Here is a 27,604-nt window from a genome sequence, read left to right on the forward strand (position 1 = left end):
CACCGCGGAGCTTGCGCCGGAGTAGTCGTTCACGCGGTCCGCGAGCTCTGCCAGTTTGTCAAGAGGCATATCATCCGCAGCTGCCAAAACCACGACAAGTGTCCTAGGCAAGCGTTGCAGAAACAGCTCGCGCAATAATGGACTGTCGGAGTCTTGGGTACGGTCGCCGAGTAGCTGCCGCATCCGATGCAATAGCTGCGACGGTCGCCGATCGCCGAGTTCTTCCGCGTTGAGGAGTTGCTGCAAGCGGCTTCTCTCGGACACGGTTTTGCGTGCGAGCACTGTGGCCTTGAAATGGTCGTAGGGTGCGGCCGGATGTGGGGCTCTCATGACGTCGTCGAACTCATCAGCTACCTCGGAGGAAAGTGCTGAGACGACATGCAGGTACATCACACGTTGCCATGTGATGCGCCGCAGATCGAAGAGGGCTTCTACTTGCGTGAACCACACGGCGGAATTCTTCGGCCAAAATGGCGGCAGCCGCAGCTGGGCGTTGGAAATGGCGTCCATTGCAACGCTGGGGGCAGGTATGTCGCCTGGCACTGTTGACTGGGCCTGAAGAGCCGGGGCGTCGTTGCTGAACACTGTAGTGTTCATTTCGTCTTCCATTGCGTGAGCTTGCTACGTCCGCGTCACCAAGCTATAGGGGCGCGAAATGCGTCCGCTATAGACAGACGCGCGCAGAGAGAAGAGAACGAACTTTGAGAGCAACCGGCGAGCAGCCGAGCGGTGGTGAAACTGAACCTTTATTGTACGTGCCTTCCATGCCGAGGAGGCCGGCGCCGCAAACATAAACATCCGCTCGTTGTGCAGACGCCCACGGCTTCGGCGGCGGAATCGGATCCACTACACAACATGTTAGGCTACTGCTCGGTGCCGCAGTGCCGGACACACGCAACTGAGCGCGGTGTCAGCCTTATTCGCACGTACTCACAGGACAAGAAGCTGCGCGAAGCTTAGATCGCGAAACCTAGAACCGACAAGCAGCCACCGGCTACAACTCGAGTGTGCAGCAAGCACTTATGCGAGAAAGATTTCTGCTACGGTGTCGAAGCTGCATGCGATATTCGGTGAGTAGCACAAAGCGCGCACTGAGACGCTCGCCCGCGCGCGCTGCCCGGGTAATGCCATGAAGCTCTTACCCATGAACTTGTTGATGCTAGAGCCTGGCAATTTCACTGTAATGGAAATGTAACGGTAAAAAGCGCATTAAAGAAAGGTATGACATATGCTCATGTTTGTTTTAGCACGTACCGCGCAATGAATGCACTTGATTGAGAATAATCAGCGGGAAAATGCTCGCCGAGAAGACCGATAAACATACAGTGCGATGCAACTTAAGAAATGATATTGAAACCTCCAAGAAAAAAAGAAAGATTGATTCGTCGCGAAGGCAAATCACACGTTGCCGTAGGCGTCAAAGTCATTCGCCGCTAATAGTGTTGGAGGTCGCATGAGCACAAATTTCGGAGACGCATCGCGCCAGCGTTGTGACGGCGAGTGCTAGCGGTCGTCTAGTGAGATCTATTCATGCTTGCCTGTGCGCGCGTGACACCATACTCGTCAATTTAATTAGTACGCGAATACTTGCAGCAATATATACGGCCGATAATACTGCGAACCTTACTTCTGTAGTCTCAAAATTGGCTATCGCTATCAACGCTGCGCCCTTTCGTGCAATATGCGGCCTCGTTTTAGAGCTGCAGACGACGCTCCACGGCGGAAGAACACAGCACTTTCGCAGAATAGCACTCCTGATTCGTTGATTCCCGCTATAGCGTACACTTCGCTGCCAAAATAGTGCGAGACAAATTATAATCCTCCGCGCGCGTACCGCGCATGCGCCAGCGAGCGGGAGCACACGACAACGGCGGCGCCGACCACGCGAATGCGCCTCCAGAGTCCGTATAGTTGATAGCGCAATAACAAGGCAGGTCATAGAAAGTACAACATGATTCACACGATTAAAGCCAAAACGAAAGAATGCAGAAACACACCAAACCAACGCCCAAGTTTCCCTTAGTAAATCAATGTTTTGTTTACATAGCAAAACCATTTCGTGTCCTGTTCCGTCAGTACAAAGTAACCTGTGTAATGCAACTTAATCGGAAATGGAAGCCCCTCTAAAAGCGTTATAAGCTTAGTGGGCCAGGAACGAGGCGAAGAGGAAACGTAGGTGGTGCCCGCACCACATCGACCGCACCATGACGTTCTCGCACCAGTTCCACCAATTCGTGGTGGTAGTGGATGGTAAAGAGTGCGTCTCAGTGTCAAAGTTTCGGGCAGCAAGGCTAGCGTGAAGCGCTACATCTGTCAATGAACTGCAAACAGTCGAGTCAGAGTCGTCAGTGCACTGAGAACCAGAAATATCGAAGAGATCACCTACTGGGCTGCGTCCCAGGGCGCCCTCCCAGCAGACAGAGCGGAAGAACTGCTCTCCCTGGACTTTCTTGAAGAGCTGCTTGAGCCGCCTGGGCGTCAGGTATTTGTGGACGCGGAATCCCCGCGCCAGGAAGATATGCACGAACTCTTCGCGGTCCGAACGAACCAGGGCCTCCTCGAAGATGTCTCGGTCCACCTGCCGTCCCGCAGAGTCATGAAAGTACAGCTCAGAAGGTGTTACGATCCAGATTTTCTTCGAAAGAAATAAAAATCCGAGGACACCTAAGCACTTATTAGTTGTGAATACGCGAAAGCATTAATATCCATTTGAACGCCGCTGAGCGGTCCTTCGAGTTTCGTGCTGCGAGTAATAACACAGTAACGCAGCTTGAACAGATGCCGATTGCGTTCAGCCGAGATTAAGCCTATGTGTCACAGTCGCGGTGTTCATGCGTCTCCTGCTGGCGGACCTGAGCGACTGCCCGGAAGCTAATTAAGTCGTTAGGATGAAGAAAACTGCTTCTGTAGTTCGGTTTTGACCGTATACGGATTTGAAATAAACCATTTCTCATTTCGTACAGTCAGAAAAAGCGACAAGCGGACACGGAGCAGTATCGACCTGGGTACGTTGCCGTTCTTGAAGGCGGCCAGTCGCAGTCGCCGGCACTTCCCTAAATTAAGTGTGACTACGTACACGGCTCTATTTTTACGTATCTTTATGCTGACTCATTATTTAGCTTCCGAGGTGCACTATTTGCCTCGCATCCCAAATGGGCAGCAAGCGGAGGCCCCTTCGATACAGCAGCGTAAACAACCGCTTCGTTCAGCTACTGACGGTGTCAGTATTGCCACGGCCGCTCGATGCAAAAGCACCAATTGTTTCTGCATCGAGCGGCCGTGATACTGCCATCGGCGTTACTGCCATGCCACGAGAACACCGCACGTTCTCTAAGTGAACGATCACACGCACGACGTCATAATCTATGTCTGCTTTACGGAGCACACTGATTATGTGCATTAAGAGAATACGAAGAATGACAAGTAGGCAGCTTAACAACGCTCCCGGCCGTACTGTATACAATCTCCCGCTCGCTGTTTTCGAAAGTGCGTGGTCGCTCATATCAGCGCGACTCGACTGATGCAACGGTGCTTGCATGCACAAAAGCTGCGTGTTTTGATATGTTCTTACATTAATTGATTTCACCGATGAGTGGCTAGCGTTATGTTTCAAGGGAACAACGAGCGGTCGCTGCCCCTGCCGGCGCAAGCAAATGCACCGGTCAGGCACTGGGACTGTCAGCGGCGTTCTTGCGCGGGACACAAACGCGGAAGGTCGTGCTCCACATCTTACAGTGATTATGAGGAGCGCTTCCCTGAGAAAGGGTAAAACACCTAAAATAACAAGCAGCACTTATAAAAATGAGAGGCTTGGGCTACCCTTGGTGCTTATGTTGCACCGCGATACCATTGTGTATGGGCGCTGGCTCTCGTGGTGGCGGGTCGAATGCGAACGGCGGTTCGTCGCTATTGAATTCGTCAGAATCATAGTATGTGTCACTGTTTGACAGATCCGAAGAGCTGGTGCAGCTGACCTTGCCACCCGAAGGTCCGACGCGGTCACGAATCAGCCAAGCGTTTGCTCTCGGCCGGTTTCGTACGCCCCGCGGGCGAAACCGGCATGCCTTGCGCGCCTCCCCCGCTGGTCATACGTCACACGAAGGGGTTCGCTCGGCTGCTTAAGGTCAGGTGCCGGTTTCGTGTTTGCGCCTTTTTGATTAGGTAAAATTATTTTCGAACTTGCGGAACAATTCAGACGCGTGACAAGAGGGAACCTAAATATTCCATTACCTTGACATGGTCAAAAAATCGCCGGGGTAGTTAGCCTTTATTAGGCGATGTGTTGCTTGCCCGAAAGGCATCATGTACCCGCTCACGGCTATTTTTGAAACAGAAAAAATACAACAGTACTTTAACGCATTGCACACCTGAAAGTGCAGTACGCACTTCTTCATCCATCACGGAACGTTAATTACCTTTATCGCCTTTGTCTTCTATATTGCAGCTTTTATGAGCCACTTTATGCACATACCTAAACCAAGAGATGCGAATGGTTCATTGCTAACCGCGTACTTCCGTTGCCCGTCAGCGCCCCTATGTTGCTCACCTGGAATTTACAAGACGGATCCTTCAAGAAGACTTGTGACATCGCCACATCAGGGCAGTTCCAGTCGATGGTGAGCATAAGGTCCTTCTTCATTTGGTTGAAGCGCAAGACCCTTTCGGGCCTTTGGGCTGAAATTTGAATAATTTAAAGAAAAATGTCGGTGCTTGCGTTCTCGTGTCTGACTTACTTTTTTTCCTATGGCCCCATTTCCGAAATGAAACTAAACAATGTCGTTTTAGTTCCACAAGACTGCCACCGGAAAAAAACGCGCTCATTTAGGCACTTGACCTCTCCGTCACGGATGTGTCCATGAAGAGATGCAAGTGATGCCAACAAGTAGGCTTCAGACGTTCATTTCCTTTCTGGATGTGTCATCTACTCTAGAGACGTCAATTGTGCAAACAAGTCGCCGACAACAGCAAATTACGCGAATGTGCTTTCACGTTCGTAGACGCTCGACGTTGGGCGTGCCCATCAGCCCACGTTCTGGGTCGTAGCGAACTTCCTCAAGCACTGTTTTGAGCCGACCTCGCGTAAAAAGCCAAAAGGAAGGTAACCCACTAGTATTACATTCACGCTCACTCGAAGGCTGTACTTCTTATGCTGCGTCAAGGATACGTGGCAACACCTCTAACGATGAGAAGGGTTGAAGTGCATGCATGCACGCGGTGTGTGCGTGTGCGTGTGTGCGTGTGTGTGCGTGCGTGTGCGTGCGTGTGTGTGTGTGTGTGTGTGTGTGTGTGTGTGTGTGTGTGTGTGTGTGTGTGTGTGTGTGTGTGTGTGTGTGTGTGTTTCATGCTGAAATGTCTCTCTTTAGTGAGGTGGTGTTTTTAATGCTGAAATGTGTCTCTTTCGTGAGGTGCGTGCGACTATCGAGAAACCATTGGGCTTCGTCATACAACCCAAAACAGGAGAATATCAATGTCGATCGCCTCCATTGGCTAAAAACCTGTGTCAAGCCAATTTTTCCTCGCGAATATCCTCGTGCCAAATACGCACCACCTATAGCGCGGTGTCGCAGTAATGACCCGTCGCTTCACTCGACGGGAAGGACAAAAAGCGCGTGACCAATATACCTTTAAAGAATGCGTTGAGCAGGATCTCGTCGAGGCGCGTCAGGTCGCAGGAACGGCTTCGGATGTCGACGAGCGTCAGGCAGTGAGACTGGCAGGAGAGCCGGGCGCACTCGACGATGCGGTCGCGCAGCAGGTTCCGGGCCAGGGCGTTGTCCCGGTACGCCGGGTACAGCAGGCACAGCATCGAGGCCAGCTCGGGTTTCAGGAAGTTCTCCACGAACTCGGGGTCCCACACGGCGGGACTCCTGGGCGCAGGCAGCGTCGAACAAGGTGCTTTACAACGCGGCTTCCTCCGCACGAGCGGCTCTGCCTCGCCCCTGACACCCCGTTCGTTCTGCAGCCCCAAATGTGGCGACTGCACAACCGAGTTGCTGTTCCTTATCGACGGCCTCTTACGAGGTTTGTTTCGTAGCAAATCCCCAGTCTCACTTCGGCATAACTAGTAGCGCGGTTAGTCTTAAACCGCTGTGTTTATTTGTTTATCTTAAGCCGTTTTATTAATGACGTCTCCATGCAGTGCTTCTTTCAGTTGCATTCGCTTTGCTTCCGAGTGCCGCCCAGGCGTGAAAAAAAATTATTTGCTGCATTGCTGATGTTTGCAACAACGCTTCTTTTTTTTTTTTTTTTTGAGGGGGGCGCAAAAACACATCTTTCAGTTTGTGTATCCAGATTCTGCAAGGCTGCGTGACACGAGGCTACGTAACACACAGAGACCTACAGTATACAACATGCCAAAATATTCATTATGCCCGGTATTCCAGCGTGATGTCGTCATGCAGAATGTTTGAGTGTGCTAAGGTAATCTTTTCTCAATTGTGAGCTGTGTCCTTTTATCAGATGTTTACAAGGTTCACAGTGCTTTCAGAACATACTGACAGGCGTTCACTGTTTATCCTTTTCAGGTGACCGTTTTATCACCTGCTCAGCATTGTTACAAAGTTAACGCTCGGCCAAAGGCACGACAATTATACATGCATCGTAACTTTCTAGAATGTTGTCGCCGATTTTACAGCGCAGCCTTTAGGCGCCCGTTTCTGCGTTGACCGTCGGCGTGCCTCGGCGTCGTACTTCGGCGTAACCGAGCGAACGAGCGCAGCAAAGGATGAAAGACGGCGAGAGCGAAGAGAGCGCGGAGGAAAGCGGAGGAAGCCACCTTGAAGTGCAGTAGAAATTCGATTTGGGCGATTTGGTTCACAGCTATTCAAAAGGCGCAGCGCGACTGAGACGGAGACAAAGAAACACAAAACCACATCACAGGCGTTGTGTGAACCAACTCACCCAAATCAGTTTTACTGGACCATATTTCTTCCAGCGCTTGCGATGTGGTTTTGTGTTTCTTTGCCTCCGTCTCAGTCGCGCTGCGCCTTTTGAATAACCTCATTGAAGCACCACCAGATGGGGCTCTCGTCCGCGCATGCGCGGCAGGGGCGGGGGAAAGAAAAAAAAAGAACCAGAATGCTCGCCTTCGCGCATGGCGTTCGCCGCAAGCGTTTCCCGGTAAAGATTATACGGTTGCGTAAGCTGCAGCTGCCGGGAAGCGGCAACTGTGTGGCCGGTCTATATACAGCGCCGCGCGTCGTGGCTTTGCCAGTCGGTGGAGTGATCGGTGCGATGCCTCAATATACCACGAAATGAAAACACGTATACAGCTGGCTCAAATTTCGCATTTGGGAGTATAGGAATCGTTGGTTAATTTTTTTAGCGAAATAATCTTCCCTAATCAGATTGTGCGCGCGACGTGAACAGTGGTGTAGATTCTGGGACGTACGCGAGCGCCAGCGATTACGCTGTAATGCACGATGAGTCATGTATAAACAGCCGACGCGCTTGACCAGGGGATCATATTTCGATGACCGACGAGTGTGCTTGTAGCTACTGCGAGTGTACTCCGAGTGTTGCTTGTTTCTTTTTTTGAGTGGGGGGGGGGGGGGGGGCACAAGTTCGCCCAATAAAATGTTAGATTCGTGACTGAAAGTTTGGTACTCACTGGTTCTTCACCGTCACTACAAAGTGGCAATAATGAAATCGCACCTCACAAAATAGCGCTAACACAGACGAGGGCGAAAGAAGGTATAGCTACACACGCTGGCGTGTATGCTTATCTTTCTTCATACTCGTCTTTTGTAGTACCGTTTCAATCAAGTATGAGCGTTCACCAACTAGCCCAAGTTTATCTCCTATCACATATTGAAATTCTCTTTTTCGTATCACGAAAGCGTGTATTGTCTGGAGAAACGTGCATGATGCGAAATATGTACACGGTCTCGTATGAACACGGCCATGTGAATTCCCCATGTATAAGGAGTCCTATATAGTTTGCAGCTTCTTTTTTTTTTTAATTATGGGGTTTTACGTGCCAAAACCACTTTCTGATTATGAGGCACGCCGTAGTGGGGGACTCCGGAAATTTCGACCACCTGGGGTTCTTTAACGTGCACCTAAATCTAAGTACACGGGTGCTGTCGCATTTCGCCCCCATCGAAATGCGGCCGCCGCGGCCGGGATTCGATCTCGCGACCTCGTGCTCAGCAGCCTAACACCATAGCCACTGAGCAACCACGGCGGGTAGTTTACAGCTTCCATACACACACATGGACTATATGAAAGCCGCATCATACAGACTCCGTATCCTCAAAAGTTCCATATTTGCGGGTCTATACATCCCTAGTTCATATTTTCACGCGTACTTGTGCATATTTTCCGGTGACCATCTTAATTTGGCTCAGTGCAAGTCGCGCCTTTCTGTACCGGAATTTTCTCGAATGTTAATGTTGCATGGTTCTATCTGTTGCCTATGTTGTCGCTGAGCCTTGTGCAATCAGATCCTGTGCGCGACGAGAACACTGTTGCACTCTGGTCGGTGCACTCTTAGAGGAAACACGCTCATGCTCCCCGCGACACCGAGCGCATGCGCGAAACGACACAGGCACGCCGCGCGTCGTCAGTTTAAGATCCATTCGTCATGGTCCGGGACTCGAACGCGGACCAGGAGAGAGAGAGAGAGAGAAATAACTTTTATTTATATAGCCGGCAGATTGGTGGGGGGGCCAACCCCGCCTAGATGGCGGCCAGAAGCCCTTGAGCTCTAGCGGCATCCTCGGCCTGCTGGACAGCCAGAAGTTGGTCTTCGGGGGCCGAGCTGAGCAACACGGTCTCCCACTGCTTCCGATCCTGAATTTTTTGGCCCTGTCGGGGCGCCTGAGGGCAGGCCCAGATAATGTGATCCAGGTCCGCCCTTTCTTGACAAAATTTACAATTGGCCGAATATTGGTCTGGGTAATAATGATTATAAGTCACCGGATTTGGATATGTATTTGTTTGAAGGAGGCGCCATGCCACCGCCTGCTGCTTATTAAGTGATGGGTGTGCGGGAGGAAAACGCACCCTCCCCAATCTGTAATGATTAGTTATCTCCCTGTAGCCAACCATCCGGGCGGACCAGGACGAATTTTTCTTGCAAGAGCGAGGTTTTACTTTCGTGGAATCCGTATAGGCTTCGTTTGTACCAATTGATACGATTGGGTGGATGTCTCATTTTCCATTTAATTACTTCTATCCAACTTGCAGGTTTCCGTTGAACTCTTGCCTTTTCTTTGAGTTGTTGATAAATTCGACTTCGCCCTGCCATCTGCTAGCCGCTTGGTTAGCTCAGATGGTAGAGCGGCTGCCCCAGAAAGGCGGTGGTTTCGGGTTCAGGATCAGGACGTATTTTTCTTCAACTGCGAGGTCTTACATTACAGGAACACGTATGGGTTTCCTTTGACGCAACTGCAACGATTGGGTGAATGTATTTAAACAAATTATGGGGTCTTACGTGCCAAAACCACGATCCCGTTATGACGCATGCCGTAGTGAGGGACTTCGCAAATTTGGACCACCTGGGGTTCTTTAACGCGCACCTAAATCCAAGTACCCCCAGGGGTGTTTTCGCATTTCGCCCCTATCGAAATGCCGCCGCCGTGGCCGAGATTTGATCCCGCTCGCGTGGATGTCTCATTTTCGCTTCAACGTGACCATATACATGGCAAACCCCTCTCGCAACGGAAGCAACCGACTGTCGTTACGGCGAGGCACGCATTGTTCGCGAAACCCATCCGTTCACTACAACTTCGAAATGAAACCACAAAGCAGTTCTTTACAGCGCCATGTGCAACGGCTAAAGTATACTCGAGGCACTAGAGCGCTGCTTAGGTTGCCTTGAAGAGGGAAAAGCTACAGAAATTCAAAGAATTGTCTCCTAACGCGTAGCATTCTTTGGCTCGGTTGTTACTTAGCTTTTGCTTGTTTCTCACATTCCAATTGGCCTAGCCCAAACTTCAAGTTGGCCCACCCCCAAATTCAGCTTGGCCAACACCCTGTTGTGGCTGCAGTAGACAACATGCTGTTTGTCACGGGCAAGAGTAGCACGCGAGAGCCACGCTGGGAAGATAGTCGGGGGACAGTTCCCACGCGATGCTGGGCACTGCTGCTAATTTTGCCGTAACGAGTCCCCTCGTCAGAGAAGAAGCGCCACAGGGGGAAGAAAGAATTGCCACTCCAGGTTTGGCCGAGACGACGCGAAGGGCTTAGGAACGTTTCCCGGAAGAAAGCCACCACGGACTGGTGCCTGCACTATAGTAAGAAGCAGCGGAGAAGACCAGTTGTGACTAAAATATCTACTCTCCCATTCCCACAGCAAGACCCTCTTTCCGCCTTTGCGTCCGCTGGAACTTGGTGGGGCCACCGGTCCGATATTCCGCCTTCGGCAGTGTTGTTTATGCTTCTCGATTCGCTGCCATCCTGGTGGGTTGTGACCTGTGTGTGATTGGCTACCGCCAGCAGGGAGGGTTGGAACAGAGCTGTTATAATGACGGTGCGGGGAGAACACAAGCGGTTCTGGACCATGGAAACAAGGCTCATCCAGACGCTCGTTGCTAAACACTTGACCTTTTTCTGTTGTGTCTATTAAACGATGTAAATGAGTTTGGTCCAAGTGCCAGTAAACCTGTTGGTTTTCGATTTCCCAGCGTCTGATTTTTTCAACCCGAAGCCTCCGCCACGCTACCACGTGGAGCCGGGTTCGAGACATAACCCAGCACCGCAACAACCCCCCTATCACCCCCGCATTTCGGTTGGCCCACCTCAAATTTCTAGTTGGCCAACCCCCAATTCAGGTTGGCCAGCCCCCCGTATCACCTCCACATTTAGGATGGCCCACCCCAAATTTCAAGATGACGAACCCCCATATCACCCCAAACCTCTTTCGCGCCAACTTGGGTCGCTAGTTATTCGCTTACACTGATACTCATCGTCTACATAGTTTTACAGCGAAGCTGTCTATGGCTATGATCCCATGATTTTTTCGCGTTCGTCACATCGACAGAAAACCCAGCAGGCCTATCCCGGCGGCGCTGCAGGACCACGAGCAATGGCTCATATCTCCGTAAGGCACAAGCGTGAAGCGAACATACATTTGTGCGTTTCCATACGAAACGCACAAATAAAAACAGCCGTCAAACCACATGATTGATGACGAGGCGCGCGCACTTCCGCGTTGATCAACGTACGCTGCCGCCAATCCCTCGCCGGTGGTCGTTGTCAGAGACTTTAACGTGGACATCTCAAAACCGGAAACTAAGTAGTGGTTCACCCAACTACCGTACACGCGTCACGCATCGATTTAACTTTAGCCAAAAACATTTCTCAAATAAGAGCGGAAAACATCTGTGTATCATAGCGACCACGAATATGTTATAACAGTAATTTCAAAGTAATAATAAAATAAAGGCTGTGTAGACTGCATCGAAACGTGTGTTTAGTCATACAGCAACTAGACTCTTCACCAGACGCCGCCACAATTTCACAGGATATGTGCTACTCTTCAATAAACCTCTCGCCAACTTGGCAGAGTAAGCAGCTATTGCATTAGCTATGGCATCTAACCCCAACGACGATGTGCTCACTGATTCCCAGAACGCATGTCGCAACTTCAATAATGGATTAATTCACAGGTCAGGGTTGTCATTGCTGATTAAGCATCCACCCAGCCAAGCCTCAGTCATCTGGTTTCCCGGTCACCTGGAACTAAGGAGGAAACAAAGCCGCTCACAGGCATGCCCGAGCTCTTCTGTACGGGGCGCCTACCCCTGATGACCTTGAAGGGTGCTGCGACCTAACTGCTTCAGCAGTGTATGCTGACGATCTCGCACCATACAGAACAGCCAGGAAAGAGTACCCAACACCACATAAATCCCTCAATAAGGTAGAAGAGGTAGAACACCCTTAGGAGGCTACAAACCAATACATACCCAACGCCAGCTAAGTTACACCAGTGGTACCCTACACTATATTCTCCGCAATGCCCACACTGTGGAGAGGTGGCTAACGTCTACCACATGGTGTGGGCATGCCCATTTAATCCCATAGTTTACCCCATTCCGAATCCCTCAGAAGAGCAGTGGGAGGCTATATTGCTCAGCGATGATCCTGACCGTCAGCACTGGCTACCCGCCGTGGTTGCGCAGTGGCTATGGTGTTGGGCTGCTGAGCACGAGGTCGCGGGGTCAAATCCCGGCCACGGCGGCCGCATTTCGATGGGGGCGAAATGCTAAAACACCCGTGTACTTAGATTTAGGTGCACGTTAAAGATCTCCAGGTGGTCCAAATTTCCGGAGTCCTCCACTACGACGTGCCTCATCATCAAAAAAGTGGTTTTGGTACGTAAAACCCCTTAATTTTTTCAGCACTCGCTGGTGGGGAGGGCCAGCGCAGCAGCAATAACCAGTGGACTACTGGACTAGGACTAGGACTACTGGACTACTGGACCCACGAGCTCTACGAATGTTCTGCAAATAAAGATGTTTTCAATCAATCAATCTCGCCAACTTGGGTCACCGAGTACGTGCCGCCGGGTGTGCAGCAAGCGAGTGAACAATTCTCAGCGTTCGCACGCACACGCACGCTACGCTTTTCGTCTCGGAGCCCAGGCGCGGATTTCTCGGCAGCGCCAGTAGATGGCGCAGCGTATCCAGAAAAAAGAAACGCGAGAGGGGAGCCCGATAGCCGCATGTCGCGTTTCTTGGCGCTGAGTCGTGCTCCCTAAAGGGTTGCGGAAATTATAGCGCCTCTCTCTCTTCGCAATCCCTCTCTCTCGTTCGCACGCACTGGCACGCCGTGGATTTCAGAGACCAAGTGCAAGCTTCGCGGCGGTGGAACTAGATGGCGCTGAGTGTTCTTAGCGAAACGCGAAAGAAGAGTCCCGCTGTAGTACGTGCCTGGGTCCGACACAGCTCGTTTCTACGGTGCCAACACGTTGTGTCGTTATATCGATCCAATGCTAAACGCACTATACGGTCGACAGTTCGCGAGATGGGTTTCACCGAATTTTAAAGCCAAGCTTTCTTGCCGAGTTCCAGGCACTTATTCGTGCGTACCTAGCCTCTAGTTATAGACACTGGCATGGAGAAGCGGCATAGAACAGCCTTTCTCCCGAGCAAGCCAGCGCGTTTCGATCCGCAGTTGCACTAGAAGAAGCCGACGCATCAGATACACCACGAATGCAACACGGCACTATGGATCACCATTGAAAGTTTTACCAAATAATATATGTGCGATGTATTGCACATAAATATGCGTATACAGATAGTATCCAGCCTGTCCATAATTAACTTCAAATAAAGGCATTTCTTCGTGTAACATGCTGCTCCTTAATACTGACACGTGTACTTCTTTATCTTTATCGGTCGACCACTTCTTACCACCTAACAAATGTTATACTAATACTAATATTTATATCTCGGAAACCGCACTTCTTGTGCATATACACATGGTTCATGAGCCAATCACGCCACGAACGTAGACGTGAACTGTAGTTGAATCTGCCTGCTTTTTCCTAGAATTAAAAACATACGTCGTGCGGTGTACGCCAACTACGAGCAACAGGTACTGAGAATCGCTGGACAAATGTGCAATCCAGAAAAAGCTGACGCACGTGTTGGGAAACGCATAGATTAAAACACATACGCGGGGGAGGACATGTTTAGTCAGCGCTGAGAGATCGTCCACGTTCTTATCCTACTGCGCTTAAATAATTACGTTACAATGTCACTCAGCAACTTAACCAACAATGATCATTATAGGAAATACGTTGCAGGGCTACTTCATGGCTCTTCATTCATTGTTTTTAGCACTTGGAACGTGTACAAGTTACCTGACGTTGACTTGAGACACACTCCATCGCCTCGACTATGTGAAGAGGTTGCGGTAGGCGAACTTAATTGACGGCGATCAGCTTGGAAGGAGTGACAATAGTAAATGGCGGACGTTCGCCTCTCAGAGCTTACCACCGGGCGTATAAGATACGACTGGTGGCTGACGGTTGGCAGGCTCAACCTACACGTGACCGCCTCGCGGCTTGGGGTGTAGTTTGTTCTGCATCTTGTGCAGTGCGCAAACGAAGAAACGTTAGAGCACGCTTTGCGGAGTTGTGCAGTTGCATCAACTACGTGGCGTCTTGTGAGTCGTCTGCTTTCACAGAGCGTCTCAACGAACGTAAAAGGTCGCAGAATAAGTGTATTAACTTACTCTTGTGTGTCGGGGCATTTGAAATCTGGAAAAGGCCCGGTATTGCAGATTTTCCTGGCCGGCCACAAAGGACCACGTACCCCCTCTTGTCGTGGCTATGCGCGCGCGTGCCTGAGTATTTGAACAGCGAACTTGCGGTCCTCCTGAAAGAATAGTTTTTCGGCGTTGGCCAACGCACTTTGTTCTAATTAGGAAGAATTGCATGTCATTGCCCAAGCAATATTAGCGAGACCTCTGCATTGTGTAATTTTTATTTTATGCCCGCAGCTGTTCTCTTTCTTGACTGTCCTTGAAGCATCTGCTTATGCCCGTCGCTGTTTTCTTTTTAGAACGTCCTTGAAACTTTTATTTGCGTGTAATATATGGACCTTTTGTCGCATGTTGATTTGCCTTTGTAGCTTTTGAGGACTCTCTGTTTTCACGTCTCTTTCACGAATTATTAACCTCCGTTATTTTTATATGCTCCATTTACTGAAGGTCTTCTTATCCATGTGAATGCCCTCTCATTCGTCCGTGTGAAGATAGGAAGGTTTAGAACAGCGTAAGGGGCCAACGAGGCCTTTTACGTCCGCTAAAGGCAAGCCCTTTGCGGCAGCTATGGGTGCACGCAACACATGGAGCTTTATTCTGACGTACTGAAATGCATTGAAAGCGTAACACGACGTGGCGCCATCTGCAGGTGCCAGGCGTAAAACCTGGTCAAGCCCACACAGTCCATTCACACTGAATACAGCGTTGCTATGACGGCTCCTCTGGTCAGGCCCATGGGCGCCAAAATCACCCAACAATCTCAGAAACTGGGCAGGCTAGCCGCTCTTAAGAGGAAGCTTTAGCGCGGCAGCTCCTATCTGAGTACATGTAAAAGAAGAATTCCTTTTTCTCGGCAACCACAGCGCCAAATTTGATGAGGTTTGTTGCATTTAAGACAAGAACTTGAAATCTAGTGACTGTTGGTTTTGAATTTTCGATTTAGGTCGTCAATTTTTTATTAAATATTGGCAGAAATCGCAAATTTTCAGAAAACGAAACTATCAAGTTTACAACTCTGCAATGAAAAATTATATCACAATTATGTGAATTGTATCTAATAGTACATCTATAGTGGACAAAACTAATATGTTACACATGAACCTAAAGAAATGTATACATATAGCAATATGGAAATACAACTTTTGCAGAACCCTTGTACTCAACGTAACAAATTCACGTAAGATATAAATTGACATATTGAATTTGTCCGCTTTGAATGATATAATGCGTGCCGTTTATAGAACTGCGATATCTGTTCTTGATACAGAACTATTAATTTGTAAACTTCGTGCCTCTACCTTTTTCTTTCGAACTTGCGAACTTTCGAAAATCTTTTTAAACAAAGTTCAGGCCCTAAATCAAAATTCCACTTCCAACAGTCACTAGAGTTTACCTTTCTGTCTCTAGTGCAACACATTTAATTAAAATCGGTTCACAGGTCATCTCAGAAAAGCATTTCTGCGTTTTACGTGTATTTGAAGAGGCTGCGTCGGAACAGGACCCGACCTAAAGCTTCCTCTTAACATGCGATTCTTAGACGAATCGAATGCTCAATACGCCATTTACTGGTGACGAATTATAGCAAGAGCGCAGCCAACGCGACAATTCGCACTATAGCGTGTGCAACATACGCCGCCTTTTTATCCAACGCCTTTTTCTGTACGTAAACGCTACGTATGGTAAACTCGATAAATAACGTTTGTTAAAGGGCCCCTCACCAGGCCCCATAGCAAATTTTCGTTATACGCTGGAAGTTGTTACGTTTTCTCTAGGGACTGTTCTGTCGCAAAAATTTTTGAAATCGGCTCATTAATAGCCGAGATATAGATATTTCAGTGCCGCGAAGCCATGATTTCCCGAGGCGAGCTTCACTGCATAGCGAGACACTCTCCACTCGTCCCGTCTAGCCTCCGCAAGCGAAATTCCTTCCATGCGTTCTCCCCCACCATACCTCGAGGATCGCGTGACGCATACGTCACAGGCCCCGCCTTCATTTTGTTTCTCCTCGTTATTTTTCGGCGCTACGCACTTCCGCTGACGGCGTCGCGCGCGAGCTGTTGTCTTGTTCGCGCAGCGCACGATATTGCGTGCTGTGCACAAGGACACATTGCAAGCGGTATAATTCAGTGCTCCGCGAATACTGAGGCAGAAGAAGCGGATCCCAGAGCATGATCACGCGCTGGAACACGGTAGAAAATGGAATAGTTTCGGTACCTGCGCACGTGACCGCACGACCGTGGGAACAAGCAGACGAAGCGGAAGTGCATCTCTCTTGCTTCGGTGCGAAGCAAAACAAGAGACACGCAGACATTCAGTTTATTGTGTGTTTTATTATTTCTCCAAACTTCATTTCGTCATTTCAAGCAACAGATCACACAAGTAACAGATGTTGCCTTGAATAATTCTCGAAGTCACGTGCCACCACGAGCGACGTCACACTACGGACCCGACTACGTAGATGTAAGGACGCATCTACGTCACCACCAGGCTTTTAGCGCGGCGGCAGCGAGAGAAAGCGAAAACGGCGTTCGGTTTGAAATTTCATATCTTTCCGCGGCTCGTAGCGATGCAACACTTAGCAAAGACGATCGTTAGCGGGCATCGTGTGCTCTGCGCTTGTCAGCTCAAAATGGCCAGACCTGGTGAGGGGCCTTTTAAGATAGCAGTAATCCGTAATCCGCAGGAGCCCGATAACGTACGGCCCATTGGAGAGAACGTGATTTTAAAGTGAATAGCTTTCTTTGAATCTTTCGCCCGTTTTGGTTGTGGTCGGCGGCCGGACGTACTCCGCCGATGCAAAGAGCACGTGTGACGACTGAAGATAATGTCGACAACGGCGCGACGACGATTGCATGAGGACGATGTAATCATGACAATGGCATTACGACGACAATGTGATGGCAGCTAATTGGAAACTCCAGAATCTGCTAATTGAGCTGGCAACGCTGTCCAAATGAACACAGATGGCTACGACATCCAAGTTCACGGCGGCTCTTTTGCTCGGCGCTGTGGGCACGTTTCTCTTTTGTGGTATCGAATCAAGGTATTCGCGAAAGCCGAAAGAGTCCACGCTACCGATCACCTTATTTTGATCAGTCTAAAGGATATGAGCGAAGAAATCGCGAAAACTGTTGCGCTGTAAGTGAAAACGTCCGCCCTGCCCAGCGTGCCGCATCAGATCTCTTTGAAGACAGAGCTTTTAAAGCGAGCCGTAGGTTAAAGAAAGGAACTGTTCATGCGTTGTGGGCCTGCAAAAGGTGCAAGCACTAGTTCGCGGGGTTGCTCCACTGGTACAGGTACGATACTTGATTGTTTTCGACCTTCACAGGCAAGTCCGCAGTGTGACTCGTGTTGTAGTATATCACATTAAACATTTCACAATATATATGCAGCAGCGGCGTAGCCGGGGGGGGGGGGGGGGGGGCAGGCTTATGGGGTTTCAGCTCCTCCCCAAAATTTTTTCGTGCTGTCCATGCACCGCCGACCAAAGGAAACCCCGACGCCGGAAATCATCCTGGATTTTGTCTAGAACGTCTTTTTCACGCTCGAAAAGCGATTTCACCGCTAAAATTGCGAACTCAGGCTGGATTTCGCAGCAAAGTCCATGCACCGGGAGTCACATAACGCAAGCAGGCCCATCCGTGCACAAAGTTTCAAGGACGTTTTGATGGCGAACGGGCTCGCCGCGGCATCTCGCGCAGGCCGCGGAATCTACACTCTATCATGGAATCTACGGAGCGCGTGGATGTCAATTCCGAAACTTTATGGGTATGAACTTCTCATAAACTTCTGATGTGAAAGGTGCATTCATATTTCCAAACGTGTGCTTTAGATTTTCAATTGCGGAACTATGTAAGTTTTATGCTCCCATAAATATTTGACGCCAAAGGTTCATTAACTTTTCCAAAGTCGTACATCGGGCCTAACAACGAGACAAGCCAAATCAACACACTATCACACAAGTTGACAAAGCCCGCAGCGAGACCCGATGAGACGAAGCGTTGTGGTGGTTTATTCTTGCCGTCATGTCACATAAAAAAACATCAACATTTTTTTTTTCACCTGCGCCAAAGCATGCAGTGCAGACACTAAAGCCAGCCAAAGTAACTACGTTCTTATTTATTTTTTCTACTTTGACTTTTAATTGCGAGGACACATTGAGCCTCTTCAATTTTTTTGTTCTCGCTCCCCTACCCGCGGGCTGCCAGAGCCAGCCAGAGCGCATGCGTTTTTCTCGTGTTGCCCCGGACACTACGCGGCGCACTTCAGCGCGCGTTCTGTTTTCTCTGGCCGAGTGCATGTTCGCCTGGCAGAGTTTTGGACGCTTTCTAGCTAGAAGACGAGAAAAAGAAACAATGGTCGCTCGCAGCCATCACTGTGGGGACTCGACGGATTGCACAGCCTTCGTTTGAGCGCAACCTCTGCAGGAAGTCTTGTCTCGCCGGTGTAGGATACCGAGCAGTATGCGCATGGTTCTTGGTGGACCAAGCGTCTCGTGTTTCCTTTGAGATTCCTTTAATAGCCACATTAATTGCCCAACGTAGGCATTGTATTGTTGCCAACACACTTTTATTTGCGTTCTTTTTTTCATTTCGGTGCCCCCGCCCCACAAAAGGAAAAAGAAAATACATTGTTGCGGTGCAGCGCATTGTCGCATGGTGAAAGTTCGATTTTGTTACTTCTTTTGGGGAAAGTAATGTGCCATGGAACGCTTCAGTTGCCCGATACTCTTATTATATTATTGCGATAGCAATTATATGGACACTCGATGGTGGCTCAGTCTTGTGTGCACAAGGGAGAAAAGTGAGGAGCAAGCGCGCCGCCTTCAGTCGCGCGCGATACATCGGGGGAAGTGGATGGAATGAGGGCGGGATCTAGAATTCTGTGAATCTGTGATTGCGCAACATGTTTATTTACCTTTTTGACCCATTATATACCGTGACTTTTTCTTAGATAGGTAGATTTATTGGAGGCTTATACGTATGTTTAGATATCTTGTTGCGAGGTTTTGTGCATACATGCAGTGAACCTTGTTTCCAGTGGCACATTTTCCCCCTTTATCAAGCTGTATCTTCGCATTTGTATATTCCATTGTATCTTCGCATTTCCAATGTACGAGGGCGAGTCAAATGAAAGTGAACCTACCCACCCTGCCCAATTAAGGTTCTGTTCATTATCTGCAAGGCCTGCGCGTAGCACACAGGCATCTCTCATTTACAAAAGTGACACGCAGGTGTGAGGATAAATGTTCTTTAATGCGCATGGTTGCGCATTAAACATTTGACATGGTTGCGTGATGTAATGGACGCTCCAGAAGTTGAGCAGCGTGGTGCCGTGAGGTTTTTGACAGCTGAAGGTGTTTCCCAAAAAGATATTAGTCACCGTATGGCTGCCGTGTACATTGAACATTGCATTTCATTGGCCACTGTGAAGCGTTAGAACAAACGGTTCAAAGAAGGACGCGCAAGTTGCAAAGACGATCCTAGACCGGATCAATGCCATCGTGCAATCACCCCTAACAAAATTGCAAAGGTTGATGAGATGATGACACAAGAACAGAGGATAAGCATCGATGAACTGGCAGAGCGGTTGAACATTAGTCAAGGTTCGGTTCACCGTCACCGTTCAGGCCATAATTCATGAACTTCTCGGTTATCGGCTCTTGTGTGCGCAATGGATGCCCAAGATTTTGAACCACCGCCAGAATACGAAGAAGTTCGGCCCTGCCTTTACTCATCTGATCCGGTATCACAATAAGGGTGACGATTTTTTGTCTGCAATTGTGATCGGAGACGAACCATCATACCACTACTACGAGCCTGAAACACGACGGCAAAGCTTACAATGAAAACATTCGAATTCACAAGCCCCAAAGAAAGCAAAGGCCGTCATTTCCACCGGAAAGGTGTTGTAGACTTTTATTTTTCGATCGTCAGGGGCCAATACTGATATAATTTGCTAAATTTTGAGAGACAATCAATTGTTTCCGATATTTTGAAACGCCGGATCGGCTGCGTGTTGCAATCAAGAACAAACTAGGTGAAAAATTGACGAGTGGAGTCATCTTGTTCCACGACAATGCCCGTCCCCACGTCGCTGATGTAGTTAATACAAAACTGGCAAAGTTCAAGCGGTAAACGCTGCAACATCCGCCATACAGCTCAGACCTGTCGCCTTGCGACTTCCATATTTTGGGGCAACCGAAAAAACAGCCCAAGGGAACCAGATTCGTCTCGGACGATGACGTGAAAGTCAGTTGCAGACGTTTTGAAGCAACAACCCAAGGAGATTTATGAGACGGGAATTACGCGACTCGTTAGTCAATGGGACAAATGTGTAAATGCTCATGGAGGCTACTTTTAAATAAAGTACCCCATTTGTCATATTATTCGCATTGGCTCACTTTCATTTGACTCGCCCTCGTATATTCTGCAGAACTCCTGATTTGTATAGGTGAACCCTGTTGCAACTATAATTTCGGTGCAACTACTCAAGATACACGACCGGTGAGAGCTGCTCCTGCGTAATACATTGGAACAAATGACAGCGTCATTGAAATTTTTCACTGGCCGTTGCATATACATGTACATGAACGTAAACAAGGATCTCGAATGACAAAGTTTCATTAAAATATTTGTCCTCAACTTGTTCATTTCATGGCCTTTACATTTTTAATATCAGCGGCATGCACTGCTTTGCTGGTTTCGAACTGATGTAGTTCTAAAGTTCGTGTGATATTTTCTTTACTTACTAAACAAACAAAAAACATGGACGCATTGACATTTATGCTGGGCACAATTTTTGGCACATACGAGTATAATATTTTATGAAAAAATACATATTTTACTTGTATTGACAGTGCGTAGCGTTCAAGAATTCGTTTGCAGCATCTTTGGGAATGACAATGCAGTTATTATTAATGTATTTGATCCCTAGGCAAATTGTTTAAGAGGAAGCTTTAGCTCGGGCCCAACTCCGACGCGGCCTATTCAGATACATGTAAAACGCAGAAACGCTTTTCCGAGATAACTCCTGAATCGCTTTTAATGAAATGTGTTGCATTTGAGAGACTAAGTTAAATCATACTGTCTGTTGGAAGCAGAATTTCGATTTAGGGCCCGAACTTTGTTTAAAATATTTTGAAAAATTCGAAACTTCGAAAAAAATAGAAGCACGAAGTTAACAAATTAATAGCTCTGCATCAAGAACAGATATCGCGGTTCTGTAAACGGCATCCATTACACTATTCAAAGCGGACAAATTCGGTATGTCTATCTGTATCTTACGTGAATTGTTTATGTTATGTACAAGGGTTCTGCAAAAGCCGTATTTCCATAATACTTATTTTTTTAGACTCATGTGTAACATCAATTTTGTCCGCTGTTATGTGCAATTCACAGAATTGTGATATCAATTTTCATTGCTGATTTACAGAGTTGCAAACTTAATTGTTTCGTTTTCTGAAAATTTTCGATTTCTGCCACTTTTCAATAAAATAGTGACGACCTAAATCGAAAATTCGAAACAAACAATCACTAGAATGTAAGTTTTTCTTTTAAATGCAAGAAACCTTATCAAATTTGGTGCAGTGATTGCCGAGAAAAACGAATTCTCCTTCTACATGTATTTAGATAGGATTATCCGACCTAATGTTTCCTCTTAGGAGGAGGCCGAGCTGACAGCAAAACCTATGAGAAGCGCGCCACGTGATCCCTCATACTACGCCAGCGAGGTGCTTCCGATAGGTGGCGACTCCGTAACTCCTCGCAGCCAATAGACAGTAACGTCTACCGTGGTTTCAGAAGCTATGTACGCGTATTCTGCACTGATAGAACGAAATTAAAAACTGTGAAGTTACCTGGTCATTGTGTCGTGGTATAAAAACAAATGATAGTTCCGTTTGTGAGTCTGGGTACGCCTTCCTTTTATAGCTGACGCCTGCCACCCATAGGAATTCTCAAACCAAGTGAAACGTGAGAAGTGCACAACAGCCGATCGGGCCAAGTTGAGTTTCTTCCAACAGGTTTCCAAATTTTGTGAGGGTTTTCTTTTGGCAAAGTCAGTTGAATCAGTGTAATAAATGGATGACTGTGAAACGAATTGAACAAGTTGTGATGGAATTTAGGTGTCTGCGCAGTGTCGGGAAGCAAACTAGCGGAACTGCGCGCACGTCGAACGCTCCCAAGCTGGAACGAGCGCTATTTGCTGCAACTTCCAAATTTCTTGCGTGTAAATAAACTGACGACTCACTGCGTTGAATGAGAAAAGAGCATCTTCTGCTTGCAGCGCTAAACTGAAGCATGCTATGAAAACGACATGTCACCTCGTGGCATAACATGCGTCATGATCAACTACAGACCTTCCGAGGCAGTTATCATTCCTGCTACCGTGCCTGCCTAAAAAAAAAGAACATTATCGAGAATATTACTGCTGCTTTAAGCATTAAAGCTGGGGCAGACAAATATAAAGGAGCAAAAACCAAATGAAGCTTAAGCGTACATGACTATAATTTGTCAACGCGCCTTCCTGAATAAAGTACACTCCGCGATTTGAAACGCCAGCAATATATTTAAAATAAACAAAAAGAAAGCAAAAGTCTACTCCCTGGGAATAACAAAGTCGACCCGAGTGAAGTGTTTCATGCTGGTGTAGTATGGGTCACCTTTTCCTAGTACGGAAATTTCTTGTCCAAGTCACTCTCCGATACGCGTCGTCTGCTTCTTTCTAGAAAGGGTGAGATCATACAGTGCTGTGTTTCCACTGCGATGACACGCATGATAGTACACAACAAAAACCTGTCGACATCCGTTTTTTTTTTAATTCATTTTCGGACTTGTGCGCAGCGGCACACGACGATTTGAGAACTACGAGGCATTCGGCGCATGCCGTGATAGGACACCCTCTTTCGCTTCAAACCTGAACCTGGATGGGCTGTTTCTCGGCGCCGCCGCTAGGTAGCGAGTCTTTACTTGGAGTCGTGAATAGTCCGGGATTTTAGCCAGGATTCATCAATGATGACAATGGTACGACGACGACGACGGCGTGATGACATTACTTTTAGTTTGACCTATTATTCAGCAAGGGTGAATCAGCAGTGGACAAAATCTTCGTCCTGCAGTGGACAAAAATAGGCTGCTGCTGCTGCTGCTGCTGATGATGATGATGATGATTCGGCAAGAGCTATCTGGCAAGACATCATATCCAGCAGCAACAGTGGGGAATCCGAAGGAAGAGGCAAACGAAGGTTCGCTTTAGCACAAGGAAGCACAAGCCACCACAATATGACGAGTCAGAGGGACCTGCGAGCAAGCCACGCCAAGCGCGCAATCCTATACTGCGCGTTTGCCACGCCAGCCACCATGAGTGTTGCCTCGACGTGTCAGCTGCCGACACGCGACGCTGCGTTCAAAAGTGTATACACACACACGCGCCGCGGGAGCAGACGACGAGTCCGGATTGCGTCGGCGTTAATTATGCGACCTCGCCCCAATAGGATGTCCTTGTTATGTCGCTCGGCCGATCGGGAGAGAACCGTGGCACAGGGAAGATCACGACGTCGCAGGTTTGGCACCGTTAACAGCACCCGAGTACAGGGCAGCTCGCCGATACACGAACGACAAAATAATGACGGACGAGAAGACGACACACACGCAACCACCCACGTGTGTAAGAGAAGAAAAAAGAATGCGGCCCGTTACGAGCCGAAACCACGATCTATGAGGCACGCCGCAGTGACGGACTCCGGATTATATTTGGCCGTGTACACAAATCGCGAGTACACGAGCCGGGATCGAACCGGCAACTTAGTGGCGCGAGCCCGTGTGTGTCGCCTTCCCGTCTTGTCCTTCGTTCGCGCTGTTACGAGTCCAACATGATCGAGAGCGAAGTGGTCCGCCAAGTGGTACAGTTCAACTTCTCCTTTTTTTTTTTATTTACTTCGCGCGCCTCAGTTAGCTGTTATTACAAAAGCAACCCTGTGCGTATCCAAGAGAAATAAATCGCGCACAACTGATCAAGAAAGCTATGGACGACAGCCTGTACTGCTCGTACTGATTTCGCCGCATATCGACGGACGCGGAAAGTACAAGGGCAACGCGATCCTGGGTTCCATTAACGGTATTTTCCTTAACCCCGCTATAACGCTAACATTAAATTATCTATTTTCGCGATTATTGCGAAGTCGTCTAAAGTTCACGAAAAATTCGTTCCCCAGCTAATTGGCCGCGGAAAGAAACAATCCGCACCTGCGTCGCATGTGCGTGATGTTCCATTTCCCGAACTTTAGAAGCGCTAATTATCGACAAATATCACATCCCATCTAAAACGGGGAGCGTCAAACACAAATACTCAACAGCCAGCAGGGAGCAAGTGGCCCGTAAGGCACCTTTAATTTGCTTCCTCCCACACGTTTCTCGAATTCAACGGCTCTTGAACGAGCTCGTACACTGTGCTACCAACCGGCCACCATTTCGAGCAAATTACTGGCCCCTCGCAAGTGTATTATGTCAGGCGACTATGCTTGCATGCGATGTGGGAGTGTGTCACAGCTCGACTTAAACGTACACCTTTCGTTTTGATAGGGCCTGCCGCGGTAGCCTAGTGGCTAAGGCATTACGCTCCTGAGGTCGAGGGTGCGATCCCAGTTACGGCGGCCGCATTGCGATGGGAGCGCAATGGAGAAACGCTCGTGCACCGTTCATTGGGCGCACGTTGCAGAACCCCAGGTGGTCAAAATTATTCCGAAGCCTCCGTGCCTCACTACGGCATGCCTATATCAGATCGTGCTACTGGCACGTAAAATCCCAGACTTATATAGATATATATATATATATATTTTTTTTTTTTTCAGCGGAGCTGTTATACGCTTGGTTCCCGGCGGTTTCTGTGCGTAGGCAAAAAAGATGGCAGCCACCACCCAGCTAAAGGAGTTAAAGCATGAAGCAAAAGCGTATCGCCGAGTATGCCCCAGCTGCGTTTAATCGCGAGAAGGGTCAAAACCGTATTGTGATAAGAAAAAATCGTCTTAAAAAAAAGGAAAACTGGAATAGACACTGTGAGAGTGTAGATTGCGGGTTGACGTCACGAGCTCTATAGGCAAACCACAGAGAAAGAAATTGGCAAACCACGTGATCTTATCTCAGTTCCATCCCACCCGCGCGATGGGTAGGCCGCGTGCGGTGAGGACTGCGGAAGAACAGCTCTCCTACGAAGAACACCGTCGGGAACAGAAGCGGGAATGTGCGCGGCGATGGTGGGTGTAAGCTTGTAATAAGGACGAAGATCGTGCCATAAATACCAAGCGCACGCACATTTGGGTAGATCACCCCTGCCGACTCCACTGCCATCGTAGTTGTGGGTGATTTCAACATAGACGCGTCTCGGCCAGACGGAAAGTGGTTCGTGGCGTCTCTTAAAAAGGTTCGGCATTCAATGTTACACACACATCAGTGTGCCCACGACGCGTCATCGATCGTGCATAGACCTCACATTGGCCGAGAACCTTTCCAGTGTCGCCACAGAGACACTGGCCGCATATCATAGCGATCATAAAGCGACAGTCACCTTTGTGACGAAATAATAAATCCAAACAAACAAACGAAAGAAAGTTAAAAATCAAAAAGGCATTAAGTATGCAATGTAATAAAAAAATCGTGAGAAAACGAAATTCATTTTGGTATGTGTCTTTTATTTTAAATCAATATATTTATTGTCAATATGTTTATCACCATATATACAGCTCGATTGGTCATCCACTTTCATAGAGGGGAATGGCCCTAAATTTCTAAATTTTTCTCTTGAAACGTGTTAACCTTACGAAGTAATCACCGCCGCCTGCTTATACCAGCATTGTTTCTTTGGACCAGTGATATCACTTGCGCACATGATATCGTGGCCAATCAAAGTCGTTGATGCAATACTTAGAGAAGTAATCAGTGAATTGCGGCCAAAATGGTCAACGTGTGAATCATACGCCCCATAGCCGCGTACATGTTATCACCATAACATTGGCGATTTGAATTTCAAGTGATGGACTAGTCCAAGCGCCATCGCGTCTGTCGTAACAGGAAATCTTGGTAAAGCGTAGGGCTAATTCACCAATACCCAATAGCTCCGGAAGCCCAAATCTATGTAGTCACGCTTGCGAGCGGGTGTCTCCACATGAATGCGTTCTGCTCGCTTTCCTATTACCCTTGATCCCCTAGCGTGAAGTAGAGGCAACAGTCTTTCAGGATACTGGAAGGCAATATGGCAGATCCCTTTAGTTGTTGCAACCCCTGTAGTACAGTCTCGCACGCAGAATTTTCAGGCCAGTCAAAAGCACGAAGACAGACCCGGCAGTGAACGGCAAATCACTGAGCGAACGGCACCCAGGGCTCTATTGCGGACATTCGGCGATTGTCTTCGAGGCGTGACGTATACGCGCGACGCATACAAAATGTCCCTGATACCTCCGATTTGCTTTCGTAACGTGATGCAAATTTGATGTTTCGCCTTAGGCATTCAACCGAAGGTTCTCAATAAAGCACAACAGTTTTCCTCCTCAGTAAAAGTAAAGCAGCCAGCTCAAGGCATGCGATTATTCAGTCGAAAACGCTTCTCGATTCCGTCGTCTGCTTCATTGGCCAGGATGCGTGTACCCGGGAAACGGATAGGGTCATCGTATATTGGAGCCAATGCGCTTTTTTACCTTGAGACAGCATACGCGACCAACCACGTGGTGATGAGCGCACGTTCTAAGCCGCGTTATCACTCTCTCGCTAAACGCAAGTGGCTCAGCCCGACTCGGTTGGCTGAGAAGCGGCCGAATATCAACGATAGCGTTGCGCGCGCCACAGGTAGCCGCTTGCGCGACGCAAGCGCCGGCGCTGCATGGCACCTCTCGTCCACTTCGCTGCTTACTCGCACCGCGTGAGCATGTTTAACGTGGGGAAACTTAAAGGCGCTGCCTTGCGTACATTTCTTTTTATAAATTACGGAAAACGCCGCTGTCATAACCTCTGATGACGTGAAAAATCACTAATCTTGATTACAATACGAACTCAACCGTGAAAAGCGCCGAAACTCGCGGACGGTTTGTAATGTGTAACTAATATTATTTCAAGCGAACGCGTTTTTAAAGATATATGATGGCTCAAAATACAAATTCCAACACCAACGAGAGCGACGCAATACAATAAGCACACGTTATGAGCAAAACTTTTTCATAGCCCTAAATGACGGGGAAATGCGGCGATACGCATGCCTCTCGGCCACCATTGCATATGGCCGCTCATTAGCGTACTTTATCGCGGCCGGCCGAACCACAAATTAAGACGCAATATCTCTGCATTGGCAGCCCAGCGCAACGTCACGCAACTTCAGATTGACGCTTACGAAGCGGCGCTTCCTT

General features: G+C 48.4%; 1 protein-coding gene across 1 annotated transcript in view; it reads right to left on the minus strand.

Moving 5' to 3' along the window:
* The window catches only part of LOC126530532 (transient receptor potential cation channel subfamily M member-like 2), a 214,013-nt gene that overhangs the window by 92,208 nt on the left and 94,201 nt on the right, over positions 1 to 27,604 (minus strand). The window contains exons 6-8 of the mRNA XM_050177803.2: positions 5,623 to 5,867; positions 4,547 to 4,674; positions 2,387 to 2,578 (exon numbers count right to left, since the gene is read on the minus strand). Of these exons, the coding sequence (XP_050033760.1) occupies positions 2,387 to 2,578; positions 4,547 to 4,674; positions 5,623 to 5,867 (565 nt within the window). The remainder of the gene's footprint in view (positions 1 to 2,386; positions 2,579 to 4,546; positions 4,675 to 5,622; positions 5,868 to 27,604) is intronic.

Source organism: Dermacentor andersoni, chromosome 4 (assembly GCF_023375885.2).
Source record: "Dermacentor andersoni chromosome 4, qqDerAnde1_hic_scaffold, whole genome shotgun sequence".
Lineage (NCBI taxonomy): Eukaryota > Metazoa > Arthropoda > Arachnida > Ixodida > Ixodidae > Dermacentor > Dermacentor andersoni.